Source organism: Anomalospiza imberbis, chromosome 12, assembly GCF_031753505.1.
Source record: "Anomalospiza imberbis isolate Cuckoo-Finch-1a 21T00152 chromosome 12, ASM3175350v1, whole genome shotgun sequence".
NCBI lineage: Eukaryota > Metazoa > Chordata > Aves > Passeriformes > Viduidae > Anomalospiza > Anomalospiza imberbis.
The window spans coordinates 16,527,901-16,546,943 of record NC_089692.1 but is presented as its reverse complement, the minus strand read 5'-3'; the positions used below and the strand labels follow the sequence as shown (position 1 = coordinate 16,546,943).

The window sequence follows — 19,043 nt, the reverse complement described above, 5'->3', positions numbered from 1 at the left end:
CTGGGTGGCAGAGTCCGAGCAGGCACGGTGACAAACAAGGGGACAGGCATCCCTGGGTGCTCTCCTGGGTGGCAGAGTCCGAGCAGGCACGGTGACAAACAAGGGAACGTGTCCAGGCCCCTTCTGAGCAAAGCACCCCAAGCCAAAAAGCAGCCCACGATCGCAGGCACCTGATGTGCTGCTTGTTCCAGAGGCACAGGGTGGGGTACAAGGAGGAGAATCTGCTTTCCTCTTCAACACAGCAAACATCAAAGCTGTCCTACAAAATTAAAAGCTTCTGGACGGGCTCTTGGTGTATTTTGAAACGCAAAATGGACTCATTTCAAAGCACTCTTTCCAAAGGTCTTTCCTGAACGTACATCACATGCAATGGAAAAACACTGCATGCCTGGCATTTAATATTTTTCACCTGTGACCCAGGATTGATGTCTGTGTAACTCCCTGATTTAATCCAATGACATGTCTCAGCAAGAAAAAAAAAACCCTTTCAGAGTTTGAAAAGGAGTTGGAAAAAAAAGTCACGTTCAACACTTCCCCTTCCCTGGAGAGATAGGAGTGCTGCTTGCCCTTTCCTGACGATAAGCATATCCTGGTGGTTAAAAATACATTTTGCTCTTACCGTAAATTCTCCATTAGCCAACTCCTTCAGCCCAGCCCACAGTGTTGGGGTTCATGATTCCTTAGAGGCCACACGTGACAGAGCTTGGCATGTGCGCACCCAAACGCACTCGGGAAAAAGCAAAAGTAACAGCTCTGATCCTGCTGCCAGTGGCTTCACCTGGAGCAGAGAAATCTGTGGAATGGCAAAAACATTCAGCTCAAATGACTTGTACCAAGACCCCATGGACCCTGCATTAATTTTCTGACTTTACAGCTGCTTCCAGACAAAAAGTTATGGGTTGTACTGAATTCTGAACAGCAATTAATTCTTCTGTTAATTTTCCTGTTTCCAGTGATCATTATGCAAAGGGACAACTCAGTAAAATGGAGCTTAGTGAACAGCAGGGTCTGGCTGCTTTATTTGAGATTCTGAAGGCCAGAAGCCTGTTCTTCACCGGGAAAACTCAGCCTGTTGAAAGATGGCTCCAAAACTTGGGCTGTGCAAAGGACACAAATGCCACCTCATACCAAGGAGGCACCAGCCCTGGGAAGAGCCTGGCTTAGCAAAGCTGGGGCTGCTCACACACCCAGATGCCTCTACAGCAGCTCCAACCTGCAGGGATCATTTGCCAACTGCATGCCTCTCCTAGCATATTCCTGCCAGGAGAAAGCTGATGGGACACTCCTTTCTCAGGCTGAGGTAGAAGCTGGTGAACAACTGTGACTCCCTGTGAAACAAATCACCAGAGTCACAAGTCCAGTTGCGTAAACTTAATACTTTGCCTTCTTGGCAAGTATCTTGCAGTTAAGGAGGCACAGAGAGGCCTTGCTCCCAGGCATCAAGAGCTTCAGCTGAAAATCCCGTTTGAGGAACCAGTTCTGGATTTCTCCTGTGAGATTTAAGGAAAAAGAATTTGAGGGGTTAAAAAGAGGCAGAAATGGGAACTTCAAAAGTTATATCACCTCTGTGCATAAGAGGTAAAGGAAACCAGGCAGCAGCCCTCTTCCTTTTCTGTTAGGATTCCAGGCTGTGGAATAAAGATAAATCCAAGTTCACCCTCCTGTCTTTGTTTCCAAGACTCAGTAAGACAGGGGAGATATGGCAGAGCTCATCTACACAGCCATAACCATAGGAACACCAGCAACAAGGGTAAATCAACACGAGATTCCTTATCATCAGTCTGTGTTTACACTGGAGGCCTCAGGCTCCCTGCACCAACCTGGCTGGCAGTCCTGGACCTTGGTATGGTTGTGGAACTAAGTAAGGAAAGGGAATTATGGTACAAATATTAATTTTTCTGTCCTAGTTCCCATCATCTCTTTTAGAACATTTATTTGCAGCACCTGGTTTCTGCACTCTGCTTTGAAGCTGTGCTACTGCCTTCCCTCTTCACTCCCCTTGCCCAATCTGCCCCAAACCCCAGCTTTTCCTTGACTCCTACCTCACATTTGGCCTTGCCTCAGTCCTTTTGTTTAGGAAATGGTAGAAAGAGCTCTGGGTATTTTCCTGAAGATCAAACCCAGGGGAGGCAGCCCCAGCAGAGGCAAGGTACCCCAATGCCAGTAACCCAATGCAGGCAGCAGCACAGCACGGAGGTAGAATATTGCTCAACTGGAGTTGCAGCTGCTTGGCATCTTAAAAATGTGCAGGTCTGTGAACTTGCAGGGGTTGCGTCTGCACGCTGTGACACAGCCAAGGGTCGGAATATCAGGCAGCCCTGGAAGGAGCTGTTTGTACCTGCCCTTGGGAGCAGTTATGCTTCACATATTTTTCTCCTCCGCTTTGAAAGGTCACATGGAAGAGCAGTATTTATGAAGGGGACGACTGAAGGTGACTGCTGGGGAGAATGGACACCTTGAAACAACCACAAGAGCTTTTCCAGGTGAGCAGAAACTCCTTCCCAGTCCCATTTTTCCTGGGGTGGCCACTGACAACATCCACGGCCCAGCAACAACAAGCATTTACTGCCTGGGCAGAGCCAGGGAGGGACTGGTCCCACCCCCCGTCATTTCCTCATTGCCTTTCCTCCTCCCTTTATTTCCTTTGGGTTTTCCCCTTTGATTAAACTTCTGGCATGTTGGAATGTTTAATAATAAAACAGATAACTCATGGGAGATGATATTTATAAAATCTACTTCTTTTTTTTTTCACTTTTTGTAAGACCTTGAGAGAAAATCTTGAAGTACGTTCTTCCTTTTAAAATTAAAAAAAAAGCAGAAGGTGCAGTTAACAAGTTTTCAAACAATCAATGTTTTATTTGGTTAATTTATTAAACACCTTTAAGACAATTAATTTTGGTCTGTACCCTTCTATAAAATGATTCAAGTTCTGAACAAACCTCCGATACATAAAGCAAAGTTACTTTTACCATACGCAAATTTCAGATCAAAATACAACACTCTGTTTTCTTACATTTATAAAACCCGGTCAAATACAAACGACATTAAAAAAGATAAAACACTTTCACTGATCCTTGGTACAATATTACAGCACAATTTGCACAGTGGCAACTAAGTCCTCAAAGCACAAGTCAAATACTTTAAAAAGGGAGCCTCCCTTTAGTCACCCAATGTTCTCCTGAACACGTAAACAAAGTGAGTGCTACTGAATCCAGGAAAATTCCCATGTCCCTTTTCATAACATGTGTGAGCCACAAAGCAATTCTGCAAGGGAAGCTACTGGTGAATAACCAAAGAGCTTTCCTACTTTGCTGTTACCAGTTTTTGTGCAACTACTCCATGAAAATAAATGAATGGAGGTGGACCAGACTCTGCACTGGGCAATTTATGGCAACTAAAGTAAACCAAGAAATTAGTGTTTTTCTAAAAACAGACCATAAAACTATTTAAAAAAATACCAAATTATCATGGGTACAACTGGAGTAACTGCCTTTTGCTTCACCTTCAAGACATCTAATGAAGACACAGAGTGTTTTCAGTTTTTGAGTTTGTTCAATTGCAAAACCCAGTGTTTCAGCAATGGGTCAAAATACCATTAGAATTGCACTTTTTTTTTCAATTACAGATTGCATGGTTGCATGAAACGCTCATTTGGTGCTACACCTGAAAGCCTGCACTTACACTAACCTGTGAACATGAGGGATCTCCTAAGAAACACAAACAAGAACAAAAATTAAAACTACAAACATAAAATTATAAAACTCAAGTCTCAGTTGATAGACATTCCTGGGAAGGTCCTACTTAGCAAACCTTGCAGCAACACCTCGAGAAGAGAAAGTAAAACCAGAAAAATGGATAGGTCTGATGTGTCCCCTCGGGCTATGCTTTGCACAGGCAGTCAGGGCAGTCGTACCACAGTGCAACTAAAGGGTTTTTGCCTGAAGTTCTGCAACCCCTTCATTTCCCCCACCCCCAAACCACTGATTTTACTCACAGTTCAATTGTAACTTCAGTTATTCAGTCTCATCTAATATGAAAACGTGTACATAATTCAATGGAAAAATACACTAATGGATCTAAATTTCCTCTCTCCTCCCTCCCCAAAGTCACGTCAAACCCACGAGGACACCACGCACTCCAGAACTTTCCCTATCTGTTAACGTTCACATAATCCTGACAGAACAGAGAACTGCAAACTGCACAAATAATACATAGTTAAATAATGCTAAAGTGTAAACAATACAGGATGGACATGGTTTAATAAAACCCTAGTGAGGTACAGCAACAACTTAATTTCCTAATTTAGTGTTTGAAGTGCAATTGAAACACTGCCGTACCACCCTTCTGCAAACACATCTCTCCAGAATTAAGCTGCACTACTAGGCTTATTTCCTTAAAGCTACATACCCATGCTATAACTCATTATATTGACTTAATGCAAATATTTGTGGGGAAAATTAATTTACAGGGTTAATTAAAATCTTTTTAGTATTCAAAAGGAATGATAGTAAAGGGATCAACCATGGAAAATGTGGTAATACATGTTTTTTAAAAGATTTCCAATAATTCTAACACAAAACAGCAAGTATATTTTGAAAAATGCATAGAAACCCTGTCAATACAAAAATCCCCACTGAAATTACACAACTAAGCAATTTTAATCTAAATATTTTATGTGCTTTTCCTATAAAGGCCACTTTGACGTACAAATACAAAAAAATTTACATTTTCCCCCAAAATAAATTATTTGTTCCTCAATTAAAAATACTGAATATGGAAGCATAACAACCCTCTCTCATGCCAGCTGCTCATCTGCAGTGGCTATTTCTGAAGAAGAAAATCTCCTAATATTTTCAGTTACCAAAAGAAATAAGAAATGGCTTCAGCCTGTGGTCTGCTTAGCACTAGGAAAAACCTGGGGGAGGGAATGGAACAGGCTGAGCCCCTCACACTGCGTGTGCTGGGGAGGGAATGGATGTACACAGAGAGAGCTTTCCTGCTTGTCTCCCAGGCTATGCACCAAAATCCCTCTTTGGAATCAGAGAAAGATATCGAGGTCAATCTGAATTAAAGAGAGACGGAATAGTAAAGGGGATTAGGAGGCAGAAACTGTACTGAGGGTGGGTTAAGGAAATGAAGAATTCACGATCACCTGGGAGAGGAGAGCTCCTCACAGGAGGCAGAACCAGGAAAAACTGTACCCGTTTTTTAACAGGGGGAAGAAGAGGAACACAAGGAACAAATTTCATTGGAAAAATGAAGCAATGTGAGAACAAAGAACCTTTACCAGCAGTCCTGACCACATGGGCATTTATCGCTGAATTGCAACAGAAGCAAAAAAGCCAAACCCACACAGAAGCGGCAGAAATGAAAACGTACTTGGACTGATTGGAGACATCACAGGGATTCTTTACTGTAAGCACCAGATCCACAACTGACTGACACAGGGAAAGCAAGACAATGCCAACCCAGGGGGCACAGCAACCCCCAAACACATGACATGCTCTAGGGCAGGGAGGTGCAAACGTGGTGGAGTGGCCCCAGAGGGTAAAGCCACACTGGTGTCCAGTTGACAACACCATGGGACAACAGGAGGGACACACATGGAGATCACATCATTCCGAGCCAAAACACCCAACAACCTGACCTGGCTAAACTGCTGGGTCAGGCAAGGGAGCAGGAGCAAAAGCAGTGAACTAGAGTTGATCTGGATATGAGATTCTTGGGCAGCCATTGAGTACAAGCTCTCCTAACCTTGGACCAAGGACTGGGTTTGGAAGGACACAGGAGCTGCACTTCTGTATCACAAGGAATTCAGCTCTCTGGTGTGCTGTATTGCATAGTTTGATTGAGGTCAAAGAGCATTTATGTCTTATTTTTCCCTGTTTTAAACAGAAGTAACTCAACATACTCTGATCAGAGCATTCCAAACCCTGCCCCCAAATGATTAATTAATTAATTTCTAAAGATTTTGGGGTGGACACATAACAGCTAAAACTCCATTCCCACACAAAGCACAGAAGGACCCACAGAACACTACACACGTGAAAAGTCTATAACAGTAACCACATCTGTAATACAGGAGTCAGAGCAGGACAGCTTCATGGTAATTATCAAGATCTTAGATTTGACAGAACATTGAACCTTTAGGAGAATGGCCGCAATGTGACATCACATTCCAACACCCTCCTATTACTTGGTTCATGGACTACAGATATCATAATTGGATTATTCAATAGTTGTTTCATTCTCTTAAGATAAAGAGAGTATTTGTACTGTACAAAGTCAGACTAAGTACACTAGTTATCATTCTTATAACACATATTCATTTCTTTAACCCAATCCCACAAGATTAATGGAACTCAATAAATATGGTTTATTAAGGGAAAACTCTGAAGATAGAGCATCTCATGTGAAGAAATTTTAGTTTTTCCTTCTGAAGGTAAATGTAAAACAGTTCCAGCTTATCAGGGTCCCACTCTGGATTATGAAGCATTGGGCACACGAACTGGGATGCAGTTTCACGTCTCTGGTTTCTCAAAAAAAGTGCCGGTGGCCAGAAGCTCCCCAAGGCCAGAAGCTCTTTAGGCCAGTACCTGTGGTTCTACACTGCAGACATAGATATAGAACCCACAGTTCCATAGCTCCAGAAGTTTCAGATTTAAATATAACAAATGCAAAATAGCAGATCTCCTATAACAGCCCATAAATCTTTATATCATAAGGGACAGTGTGGACTCATCCTTACCTGTGCAGCAGGGAGCAGCTCCAAGGCAAGGAATGATGCTGCTCCTCAGCCTTCCCTAGCAAGAGAGGATCAGGAATTTGCAAACTCAGTAGAGTTTCTCCATGGCCCCTCATTTATCAGCTGTTTTTCAGAAGCACTGCAGGTAACACAGATACTCCTGTGAGGCCACCAACCGGTGGCTCCTCTGCAGTGACAGCCTGGGTGAGTTCGGATGGTCCAGAGGGCAGCACCCAATGTGTGAAGGAGAAGGACAAGGCAGTCTCTGGACTCTTTTCAAAAGGCTAAAGGGCTGTTAGATTAACATGACTGAGAAATGCTACTGTACCGGGACTGCAGGGCCTACGAGAAGACAATAAATAACCTTCTGTCTGGAGATGGGACAAATTCAAACATCAACCCTTGATCCTTCCTGCTGCTTCAGACAGGGCAGGAGTAGGACTTTATGTGCTTCAGAGAAAGAAAAACCTTCCTGTAGCAGTGTTACCAAATGCCTAAACTAAACCAGATACTGATCAAACAAAAATAAAGACAGCATAAAAAGGACAGCAACAAAGTTCCTATGCAGGACTAAGATTGAGCTCTCTCCTCCATGGCTTGTGTCTACAAGCGCCTCTCCTCGGAGTGCCCAAGCCAATGTCACTGCAATGGCAGCACTTGGAGCTTCCCTCCTCCTTCCTCCTGAGCACCAAACCCTGGGGGGCTGAGCAGGAGGGGTCTGAGACAAACCCTACACTGGGCACAACATCCCAGTGATCTGCCAGCCACGTGGGTCAGCGTGTCCCAGGCACACAGCCACGTCCTGGGACCAAGCCTGGGAAGATTAATATTTATGGAATAGCCACCATGATGCTAATGGAAGGCTCTGGAATTAGCAGCTAATTGGTATAGTCTGCAGAGTTAATGAATAGCTCCTTGTTTCACCCCTACTATTTGTGCAAGGCTACTAAAACGTTTGCTACATTGAATTCAAAGTTAGTATGAGCTGCTCCTCAAAATTTTAGAGGAACATATTCTCCATGAAGCATTTCTTGGTTTTTACCTTTACAAAGAAAGGAAAAAGGGAGCATTTTCCCATTACATTTTGTATTATTAAGGCCTTTGACAGTTTGGAAGCTGTCTTTATGAAAAGGGATGCTTTTCAAGATAGAGATTGAATACTCAAAGAAAAACTCCACAGAACAAACACAAGCTGATTACCAGCTTATATTGGTACTTTTAGAAGTCAAGCACAGTGTAAGGAATTCAAAACTATGTCAAAATAGCACCTTTAGGAGCAGAAGAAAAGATATTTTTTAAAAAACTTTTTCAATCTAAGCAAAATCCCACATACCTGAAGATCACAAAGAAATGGTCAATGACATAAGTTCAGGTATGGAAGGTGGGTGTTGATTTGTACAGTTTTTCCTCTGCAGGTGATTAAATGGGGAACTCCACAGGAAAATATCTAATTAGACATTACAGAAAAATCAGTGAATCTCTCTATTGAGATAATGTATCAAGTTCACAGGCAAAACAGTGAGAGCAGAGTAGAGGCAGAGAGAAAACTATCTGATCTGTCCTTAAAAGAGCAGAGACCTCTATTTTTTAAACAGATCTCTTCCTATTTAAAAATCATCAGGACAGCCTTTCAATTGCTACTCTCATTTCCAAGTATAATAGTTACTATCAAGTAATAGAAATTTTTATTTACTTTTTACAGCAGCTGCAGGTCAACCTTGGTCTTTTTGTACAGAAACATTAATTTAAAATGAAATTAAACTGTCCTTGGGCAATGGTACCATTCTGTCCTGCTTCTTGTCTGCTTTTAAGTTTTTTTTAATTGAAGGACAAAAAGCAATTCAAAACAAAACAAAAAATATTTGACAAAGTGCAAAGAAAGAAAAAATGAGGTAGCTGGGAGTAGGGGCTTTTCCCCCCAGGACAAGGCGCCAGACTTCCAGGCACAGCGACACACATGAGGGACTGGGCTACACCTGCTCTACCTGCAGGTTTGCTTACAGGCGTTCAGGTGATCTCTGACCTGTGGGCATCAGTTTTACAAGCTCCATGAAAAGTTATTTCACTGTGTACTAAGCACTGTCCCCACACACCCTGATGTGCAGAGATGTGCAAAAGCCACAGAGAGCAAGTTGGTGTGGCCACCCTCTGACCCACAGGAGTTGTGCTCCCAGGCCCATGGGCACAGGCCATGTGTTCAGAGGGAGAGTGCAAGCAAAATCCTGTTAATAACAGCAAAAGAGAAAACAGCTGAGGCCAGAGGAAACATCGTGCATGGAACACCCGGGACCTGCCCCGATGGGCTTTGGGGTCCAAACACTGAGGGAAGTCAGTGGTGGCAATTCCATGAATTCTGTACCAAACCCAGCCTCTTGCTCCATCTGACACTCACAGCAAGGCTTGTGCAGTGTAAGGAGAATCTCGTACTGAACCTTCTCCACCCCTCAGCACTGTAAAGGAGCTTCCAGGAGCCCCCCAGAACACAGCTTGCTGTTTACATCATGTAACCAAGATAGGGCAGAACACTCACCATGCATTGCAAAATGCACTCTCAGACCCTTAAATACAAACATGTTTCAATTGCAAGAAGCAAACCACTCAGGTTTTGGAAATCAAGGATTAAAAAAAAAAAGCTTAAAATTGACTTAACAGGTGTTTCCCCAAGCAAACAAAAGCTAGAACAGACTTCATGTTCTCTAAGCAGCCCAAAGGAGTCCTTTGGACTAGTTTAAGACCAGCTCTGAAAGGGTTTGAAAGTATTTCTTAAGAGGGCACTCCCTGGCTTCCCTTCAGAAAGAAACTATAGCAAGAGCTTTACAGAATGTCAGCTGTGTTTAACTTGATCACCTCAGCAGATACCCCTGTGTACTGCTTTATTCACTCAGATAAGCAGGCTTTGCTTTTTAAGACATAAAAACAGTGAAACAAATGACAGGTATGATAATGCTTTCCTGCTATCATTTGTAAATTAATAAAGCAGATTAATAAAACCCACAGCTTTTGCATGTGAGGTCATTCGGGAGAGAACCTCAAGCCCAGCCAAGGATCAGGTTTTTGTAGCACGCTGCCTATTGCAGATGGAAATTTAAACTTTTCAAAATGGCTTTTGCTTTCATCGGGTACAAATTTGTTCCACAGGTTTTTTTTTCCTGTTCTGAAATTGGCAGAGGTGGCAGCCCAATAACAGAACGCACAGAAAAGACACTTGTGAAAAAAGTGCACAGCTGGTGGCAGGAGGTCGGTCAGGCTCTGACAGGGTTTAGAACTATAGATAAAAGAAACTTGCCCTCGACAAAAACTGAGGTTGTCTCAGCATTAACTCAAAAGAAATGGAGGAAAGTCAAATAAATTAAAAAAAAATTAAATAAGTGCCTAAGGTGGTCAGTCAAAAACACCCAGTATTAAAAAAGCAATTAATTTCATGTTTTATCAATAAAGTAACACTAATTACATAGGGTATGTTTCTTTCTATTATTGTAATCAGACCCATCAGCTTTTACCAGGGCTCAGAACAGCCTCATTTCATGATGCAAATTCAAGGGCACAGGTAGGCAGTGGCATTGAGCAGCTTCACATACTGAAGTGCTGTGGCAGGTGTTCTCTGCTCACAGAAACCCTGCAAAACTGCTGGGCATCAAGATTTAACCTTTTTCCATTGAAAAGCTCCAATCTTCCAGCTCATTTCTCAAGATATTTCAATAGATTATTTCCAATAATCTCCAAATATTATTCTATGTAAGTCCTTTATGTATTGCAAATACTTTTATAACTAAAAAGCAGCTACCTAGAATAAGTAATTAAAAAAAATATTAGTCAGATTTTGTATCACCAATAAATATTCAACATAATCACCTGTTGGTAGTAGCTCATAGTTGAATTCTCTTGTTACCCTTAATCCTTTTGAGCAGGTGTTTATCTAGCTGAATGGCTTTTGTCTATGTTTTTAGGTAACCTATTAATCAAAAATTTGAGAGAATTGATTGCTGGAGCACAGCAGCAGTCAGACTGCAGAGTCACACTGGGCATGGCTGGTCAGAGGTGTCACCTTAAACCCTGGCTGCAATCCTTCCTACAACAAGGAATTTCCCAGGGAAAAAAAGGAAAAAAAAAAAACCCATAAGGATGATGGAGATCAGGTGCCAAACTTATTAATAAACTTCAGAGCACACAGAGGTGACCCCCGCTAAAATGAGCAGTTTCCCCCAAACCCCACTGCCTTCAGCTTTTACTGGCTCACCTTCCCATGCCCCGTGCTTTTCTCTCACAGACCATGTGCCCTGGAAACACAGCTCCAAGAAAAAACAAGGAAGAGCATCAGAAATGGCAAATGTCAAAAGGCTGCAGCAGTGACGACTGAAACACAGGCCTGTACTCAGTCCTGAACGGGAAAAGGAAATACTCCTTTGGGAAGATGGAAATAGCAGCTTCTACAAACACGGATGCAATTAACACCCCTCCCACCCACCTGAAGTAGCCGTTTAAGTACTCCAAAGAGCTAAAGAGAACACAACCCTCAAATCCTCAGTGCTAAATTAGAGGCAGAAAAGATCCATTTAACACTAAATTAAATATAATTCCTTGGAAAGCATTGCTGTGAGTGGCAGCAAACCACACCTTAGTTACAATGCTCAGTCTGCCCGTGTCCCAGGGCACAGCCACATTTCCCGAGGCACAGTTTCATTCTGCAGGTCGATAAATGCAAACAAATTGCACTTAATCTAAACAGTTATAATTTTAAATACTAAAGCCTGTTGTCAGCTGCCTTTATTATATACTTGCATGGCACCAGTGTTCTAATAAAGAGTAAAGTGTTCATATGCATCACATGGAGTATGATGGCAACGCAGCTGTGAAGAGTAACACAAACATGCAGAACAGTATTTAAAAAAAAACCCCTTAGATTTATGTTGCTTTCAATAGCATTCATTAAAAAAAAAAGAACCACTGCTCTTTTTTGGAACACAGTGAATTTTAAGCATATCTGTATTTTAGTAGAGCAGTTGAATTATTGTTATACACAGAAGAACCCAAAAGTTTGGCACTTGTAACAACTTGGACTTGTTATTGCATCCTCCGGTCTGCATGGCACATGCATAGTAGCAGAGCCCCTGCACAGAGAAACTGCAGTTAAAACAGGGGAAAACCTCCCCAGACCCCTCAGTCCTGTACTTGTGCATTTTACTGAGTCATGCAGGCACCAGAAATATTGCAAAGCAACCAAGCTGCCTGGTGTGTTCTGGAGGGGGAGTTCCTAAGCCAGGCGGTTCAGTAGCTTTGATAAAAACCTCTTATTTTCATCAAGATCTCTGCTCCTGAAGGCAGGCTGTGTGCCAGGCACGTGCTGTGCAGTCAAACACCAGGGACACAGCCTGCCCACAGCTATCAGTGAGCTGATTTTGAGCTTCTTCTGGTTTCAGATTTACCTCTGTCCTTTTGTGTAATTTTGTATTAATTTGCCTTCAATTTAAAGATGAAGTAGCTTCAAAGCTACAGAAATTCCACTTGACCAGAAGCAGCTGGGCTGACACAGCACTTTCACAATTCACTAAAATTTCAACTAAAATTTAAGGATTAGCTGACAAAATATCTAAGGACAACCAGACCTCGCTATGGTACAGCAAAACAGAAGACTCTTCAGGATGCCTCTTCTTCAAGTATAAAACCAGCAAGGGAGAGGATCTGAAATCCAACCCTGACTCTTTAGGAATACGAGCATCTGTCAAGGCCAGGTAAGGAACAGAGCCAGGCCAGGCATGTGCCTCCCTCAGAAACTCAAGGGATTTATTTTATGAGAGCAACAGCACTTTACACCTTTGCTTCTGTAATCTCTCTCTGCTGTGCAGAGCAGCCACAAGGCTACAAGTGTAAAACAAGCACAAAGGACACTGCTGTGTGCTTATAGTAGCATATACCTTTTACCCAACTTTTCCCCTAAAACTGACAATTCCAAAATTTTTCCAAAATTATCTGTGGCACATGAAAAAAGGGAAAAAACTCTTCTTGGGTGAACTGTGGGAAGAGATGGAGTAAGGGGAGAAAAAAGCCACCACTCATCCCATCTTCCACAATTCCTACCCGGTATTTGGTGATTTTCTGATTTCAGTAGCTGGGGTTGGTCCAATTCCTCACCAGGGAAAGGAAAATGGATGCAGAGGCCCAGCCCAAGTGCCTCAAGCTCAAGGTGGCCCAGCCAGTCCTCATCCTGCACGGACAGCTGGCCAGGACACACATTCAAACAGTCACCTGTGGAGGACCTGGCTGAATGTCAGTGTCAGCTCATGAGCTGGGAGGAATTAAGGCCACTGTGCTAAGCAAGGACAACTTAAACAAGTTTCTAAGCTGCCAAACCACCTAAAACCCCTGGACTGCAACTCAGAAAAACTCCTGGGTTGTTTCTCATGTGGTTCAGCCATCATGTGCAGCGGTACACAGTGCCAGGACAGCAGGGACAGCTGAGTGGTGGCATTTACCAGTGAACCCAGTTCAATCTACAGATGTTTGCACATTCAACACTCAGCAAACTGGTGACCTCTCTCCTCTCAGCACCTCTGGTACCATCACAGCCTCCCTCCCCTTCTGACGTCAACCAGCCCTCAGTAAAGAGAAAGAGAAGTCAGAGGTGAGCTCTGCCTCTTCACTCCTAGACCATCACTGGTACAATCTCTGCAGAAAGGGGAGCCTTGGCTTCAAAGCCTTGCTCCAAATTCAGAGGGAAATTGAACCTGGTTATTGCACAATCCAAGGGATGCACTCACAGATCAGAGCTGGACAGACAGACAGGAAGACACATCCCTTCCCTCCTGCACACACAGAGGCTAGAACAGCTCCTGGATCAGTCCCACAGACAATGCAGATGGGGAATGGTCCCATCCCCTTAGGCAATGCCAAGGAAACCAGTTTTGACATCTCAGGAGTGCCTAAATCTTGAGCACGCACCCCAAACCCCTGGAGAGCATCCCTAGAGACTTGGTCCCCAGCCACATGGAACGTGACACGAGTACAGTGTGCTCAGAAATTCAGTTTGTGACTGGTTCAGGTACAGAGGTTTAAACTTCTTGGTCAAATCTCACTGAGTGCATTTGCAACACGCTCCAATCACCAGCAGGTTTGTTTGTTTGATTTATGTTTTCTTTAAAAAAAAAAAAAAACTAAGAACACCTAGTGTTAATCCTACTCTAAGTGTAAACATTTGGTTCAGTAACTTGAACTGCAAAACACTGCTAGAGTATTTACTTGGATTTATCATGTGCATTTATCACTTACATTTTCTGGATGCTGAATGCCCTCAAGTGTACTGGGAAGCTACAGGGACTCGGGAGATAGCAGCTGGCAATATTCTGAATAACATTTTCTGAAGTTTTCCAAGCCACTTAGAAAACTGAGCTCAACGTGAAAGAGAAACTTAGGAACATTCATCACTTTTGAATATGGGATCTTGACACTTTGTCTGAGGAAAAAAAATTGATCTATGTAAGATTTTTCAAAAAGGGGAAGTTTTACATAACTAACAGCACTTGATTTATTTCACAAGCCAGCCAAGGATGGAAATAGTGGTTCACATTTCTGTGGTAAAGCATTATATATAAATTTAAAATCTAAAGACATATATACACACACCAAGTTTACTGCAATGCATAAATATATAAACTTTTTAATATGGCAACTAATATAGGTCAGAAAATCGATGTATATAGTTCAAGTTTTGCAGCACTTCAGCATTGTAAAAAATAAAAATAAAAAAAAGGTCAATGGGTTGGCTGCTGCCCTTTTCCCCACCCTCCCACAGTCCTCTGCTCAGTAATCAGAGTAATTCCAACCCCACATCAGTGCTATGGAAGGACTGAGCAGAAGGAAGTCTCAGAATGGCTCTTTAAGGACTTTTTAATGAAATACCAATATTTTGAACTAGTTTGGGATTATATTTCAACATATGTAAAATTATTTCAGTAAAGATGACGAGGGTTTACACTAGCACAACTGAGGGCAGAGTTTGGCTTGTCTGAGGTCCACAAAGTTGCAGAGTGGATAGTCTTGTATGTAGTTATAATACTGGTTGTACAAAGTCTCTTTTTCTGAAGGGCAGGGGGTATTATTTCTGTTTTCCATCTCTCCCATTTTATTCCTTTTAAATAAATACAGGTTATGTCCCACCCATCACAACAACAATGAAATCAAAAATTGAGGTAAAACTGTTCTACCAGCTGATCTTGACTACAAACAAAAGTCAATTAAATATCACTACTGATGTGAACAAGGCTTAGTAAGAAATAAAATGCAAGATACTAAGTTCTTCACTATAACCACACCATAAAACCCAGCTTTCAAAGTCAGACAGCAGTAAACAAGACTGTACTGTAGCACAGAAATCATTAAAAAACCAACTTTTGATCCCAATTTAAAGTCACTGTACAAATTTTCCTTAACTCTTAATCTAAATCCCACGTTTTTTGCAAAATAAATATAACCTTGTCATATTTCACCTTTGTTGTAAAGAGACATAAAATGCACCTTTCTACAATCCTCAGTGTTAAAAACCATTCTTAGCTTGCAAGCAATCTGAAGTAAAAAGGAACACAATCTATTTAGTTTGTCCTTTTGCTCTTACGAAAAGCAGCAATCATCACTAACTGTTCCAAACATGCCTTCCCTTTTCACTTCAAGGAAAACAGTCACCAAAGCCCACCCAGAAGCGCATGCCACCCACCTGCAGACCAGTTCATCAGGCTACTCGAATGACAGCGTAGGAGAAAACTGTTTACTTCTTTGTGGTGTACTGTATCCATTTTCTGGGGTGTATCCATTTCAGATTAGTCCATTTTATATATATTAAAAATATTTGTCAGAATGAAACCGTTGCCAATGAATGAAAAACCATATGTACACACCTCCACCATTTTTTAGGCACAGACCTTATCTTTTGAGAAAGGACTAGAAATAAAAGGTGCAACGACCAACACCTCCTGTGGCCTCAGGCTCCAACAGCAGCACACCAGGGAGGTTGGTTATCATGTAGCTTCTGTGTATTACAGCTATCCAGTTCCAGATAGCACATGGATTCGTATCAGTTCCCCGCAGGGGAAATGCACCTGAAAGCTTTTTTTTTGCTTTGCAATAAGCTTCACCAAAGGAAACTGATTCCCACCAGTTTCACACACAAAAATCCTCCTTCAATAACAGTGTTTAAACTCCAAACGGTTATGACTGAAGGTGTTTCCTTGATCTCCCCTTTTATTTTCCCCCTTCTCTCCTCTTTAATGTGTACTTAAGTTATTTGTTCCCGAAACAAGTACTGAGACTCAAGCTTTGTAAGCATTTAAAACAAAAACAGTTACCATACCAAAGCACAGCATACAGTGTAATTTTCAGCTGTAATTTCTCAGCTTTTCCTTTAAATAGAGCTAGATTATGGTGGACTGCACAGAACTCTTCCAGTCTCCTCCCCTGGCAGCACACGGATCACGGAGAAGGTACGCGGATGCGGAACAATCCCTGCTGCAGCTGCAGCCGGAAGAGTTTGCAGTTGGCGATCCGCAGCGCTGCGCAGCCCGTCCGGCGCAGGTCTGAGGGGAACAGCGGCTTCGTGCGCTGCCAGGTGCCCGTGCTTCTCTTAAATTCCCTAACATAGTCATAGTTTGTACCTGAATTAACGAAAAAAGAGAGGAAATGCTAAAAACTCATTGCAGCTGCCACCACGTTTAAGTGTTTAAGCTCTAGTAAGGCAAATACGTGAACGAGAGCATGCACCGGAACACAAATCAGTGTCTGAATGGGTGGTTGAAATTACTGTCAAAAAGGAACTACTATGACATTTCAGATCTACTTAAACCCAACAAATTTGGAATTTTGATTGCTTATATTTTGGAGGAAGCCCTGCTACACACTCATATAGGTACACATGGCCACCAAAGTTCCAAATCTCTTTTACAGAGTGTGGCCAGACACTGGCAGCTGCAAATTGAGTATGTTTGATAGCACACATCTATTTGATTGGGACTGAGAGCCAAGAGTCACTATCACATCCATATGAACCACTGGACAATGCCCCTAGAATGCAGAATTGCCTGTTTCCCACTGCAAAGACAGGTGCTACAACCTCAGGCACTAAACAGGTCTTCTTAGATAAAAGCAGTAACACACTCTTAGTCTTGATCTCTTGTGGTCTTCAAACTAATCAACCAAATCAAGACAATGCTCATGGCACTGAACTTGTTACTGAACAAGTCCAAAACCAGCCTGTGTGTATGTCCAGCATAATCCCATAATCCCCCTGACCCACAGTGACAGAGCAGTGTCCCAGCCTCTTATTCTTAAAATGTTCAGTCTAATCAGTGCCAAGTATTCAAAATATTGGCAGGAAATGAGCATAAAGAGGTTTTTAGTCCTGGCTCTGACCTGTATCGAGATCTCCGATCACGTATATGCTGGCTCCGATGGGCACAGCTCCATACACAAAAGAAGAGCTAGTTGGAATACATAGGTTCTGGTCATTTAGATAAATCCACCTGTAAAAACAACAATTAAAAAACAAGATTTGATTTTTAGTAGAGCACATTTAAAAAAAAAATCCAGAGTCTTTTTGCAGCTGTAATCTTTGCTTCAAAAGCAGAATGTACATATTAATTTGTTATGTAAAGAGAGCATTGTATAGTTTGGGATAGTCCTGGTTTCTCCCAGCCAGGAAAAGCAACTAGTACTGCTGTATTCTGAAGTTACTTAATTTCAGAATTTCTCCACTCATCTTAGTAATCTACATATAATAAATTACTCTTGCAGCCACACAGTGTGACCTTCTGGAAGAGAGCAGGCATGTTAGAGCCAACTATGCCAGTTAATCTTCCTTACAGAGAAAATTTTAGGCAGTTTTAAAAATAGTCTTTAAATTGTCTTTAAAATAAACACATATAAGTTTTAATGATCCATAGTAAGGGAAAAAACAAATTGCTATAGCAGAACCTTGTTATTAAGCAGTGTCTCCCCCATATAATTCTTCAACTTCTTTATTAGTGCTTTATCAGGAACAACAAATCCCTGCCTGCTATGAAGAATGCAGCACTTGGCAATGCTTAACTTCAAACAAGGGATCGAAGACTGGAAATCAAAGTGGTAATGGAATTTGGAAAAGAAATGTCCTTTATCTGGAATTGCCACAGACCTTTCCAATTTCATATCAGGCTCTTTTCAATCCCTTTCCAGCTCCTACACTAATCTTACAACTCCCCTGTGTTCACTGTAAGCACAGGCTCATTTCAACACTACATCAGCCTGATCCTTCCACCAAGTGAAAAGCAGTTTTCCTTGTTGAAGCCTTTGGAAAACAGGTGGGGATGCACTCCTCATTCACGTGGGATGCTGGTTTATAAAGAGGTCCCAAGAGTTATCAGCATCCTCTCTGTGGTTCTGAAACAAATTCCTACAAAATCCTGCTGCATCTTTGCAGATGCTGTCACAGTTACCACACACAGACCCTGACATGTACAAATTAAGGCCAATTTAGGGGACTGCTCTTACACTTTTCATTAAATAATTTACAAAGAACATGAAGGTCTGAGAAACCTTTGAAAATCATCCCATATATTTTCACAGCCATACCAGGTTAATTTGAAAAAGTTAGAAAATGCCCTCCCAGATACTGCTGATCTTTGAAAATTCTGCATTATCTGAACTCTTGATTCAGAAGTAAACCACTTTTCTGGCACTGAAGGAGATGCTGCTCCATATCAATTATCTTGGAGACAGAAATCAATTTTTAAAGGGCAAATGAAAGGATTAGCTGTCCATTATTTTGCCTGTGCTGTACAATGAAGGATTAACATTCTGCGCAATGCAAGGAAATGGTTTGTAGCTGTCACAGAGGAGGAGAGATGTACTAAGGAGAGAAAAGGAGAAGTTCTCTACACTGGTTCAGAAACTCTCACAGGTCAAAACAACTTGCACCATATTTCATTAGCTTCCTTCCCTTACTAGGGAAGGAGAAGGGCACAGTATTTTCACTGCTTTTTAGCAGCAAGTGACCTAAAATTCTGAAAACTGAGTAAGTGGCAGAGAAATGCAGAAGAAAGTACTGGATTTTATTTGGTTTTTAATTCTAACTATAGGACCAGGTTAAAGAAGGGAAAAAACTCAAATCAGGAGCTTATCTGCACCAGATACTCTGGGTTTTGGAGTTGAAATAGAAAAACCTAAACCCACAGGGTGAGACCCAAGCATTTTCCTACTGTGCACCACCAAAGGACAGTATTAAAGTTTCTGTAGCAGCTTGTGAAAATTCATCCTCAGGCTTTCTCAACATGTATGCTTT

The 19,043-nt window shown here is 42.0% G+C and overlaps 1 protein-coding gene and 1 long non-coding RNA gene across 6 annotated transcripts in view; one reads left to right on the top strand and one right to left on the bottom strand.

Moving 5' to 3' along the window:
* The first annotated feature begins 269 nt into the window (after positions 1-269).
* Positions 270-5,243, top strand: LOC137481383 (uncharacterized). Its single transcript, XR_011003472.1, has 2 exons — positions 270-2,250; positions 2,391-5,243. It is a non-coding gene; the product is annotated as an uncharacterized lncRNA (long non-coding RNA).
* Positions 5,244-13,881: 8,638 nt separating this feature from the next.
* The window catches only part of GAN (gigaxonin), a 28,633-nt gene continuing 23,471 nt past the window's right edge, over positions 13,882-19,043 (bottom strand). For all 5 annotated transcript variants that reach the window (XM_068203101.1, XM_068203103.1, XM_068203104.1 and 2 more), the window contains 2 exons: positions 17,138-17,247; positions 13,882-16,383 (listed from right to left, as the gene is read on the bottom strand). In XM_068203101.1, coding sequence (XP_068059202.1) covers positions 16,202-16,383; positions 17,138-17,247 — 292 coding nt within the window. In that variant the 3' untranslated portion in view covers positions 13,882-16,201. The remainder of the gene's footprint in view (positions 16,384-17,137; positions 17,248-19,043) is intronic.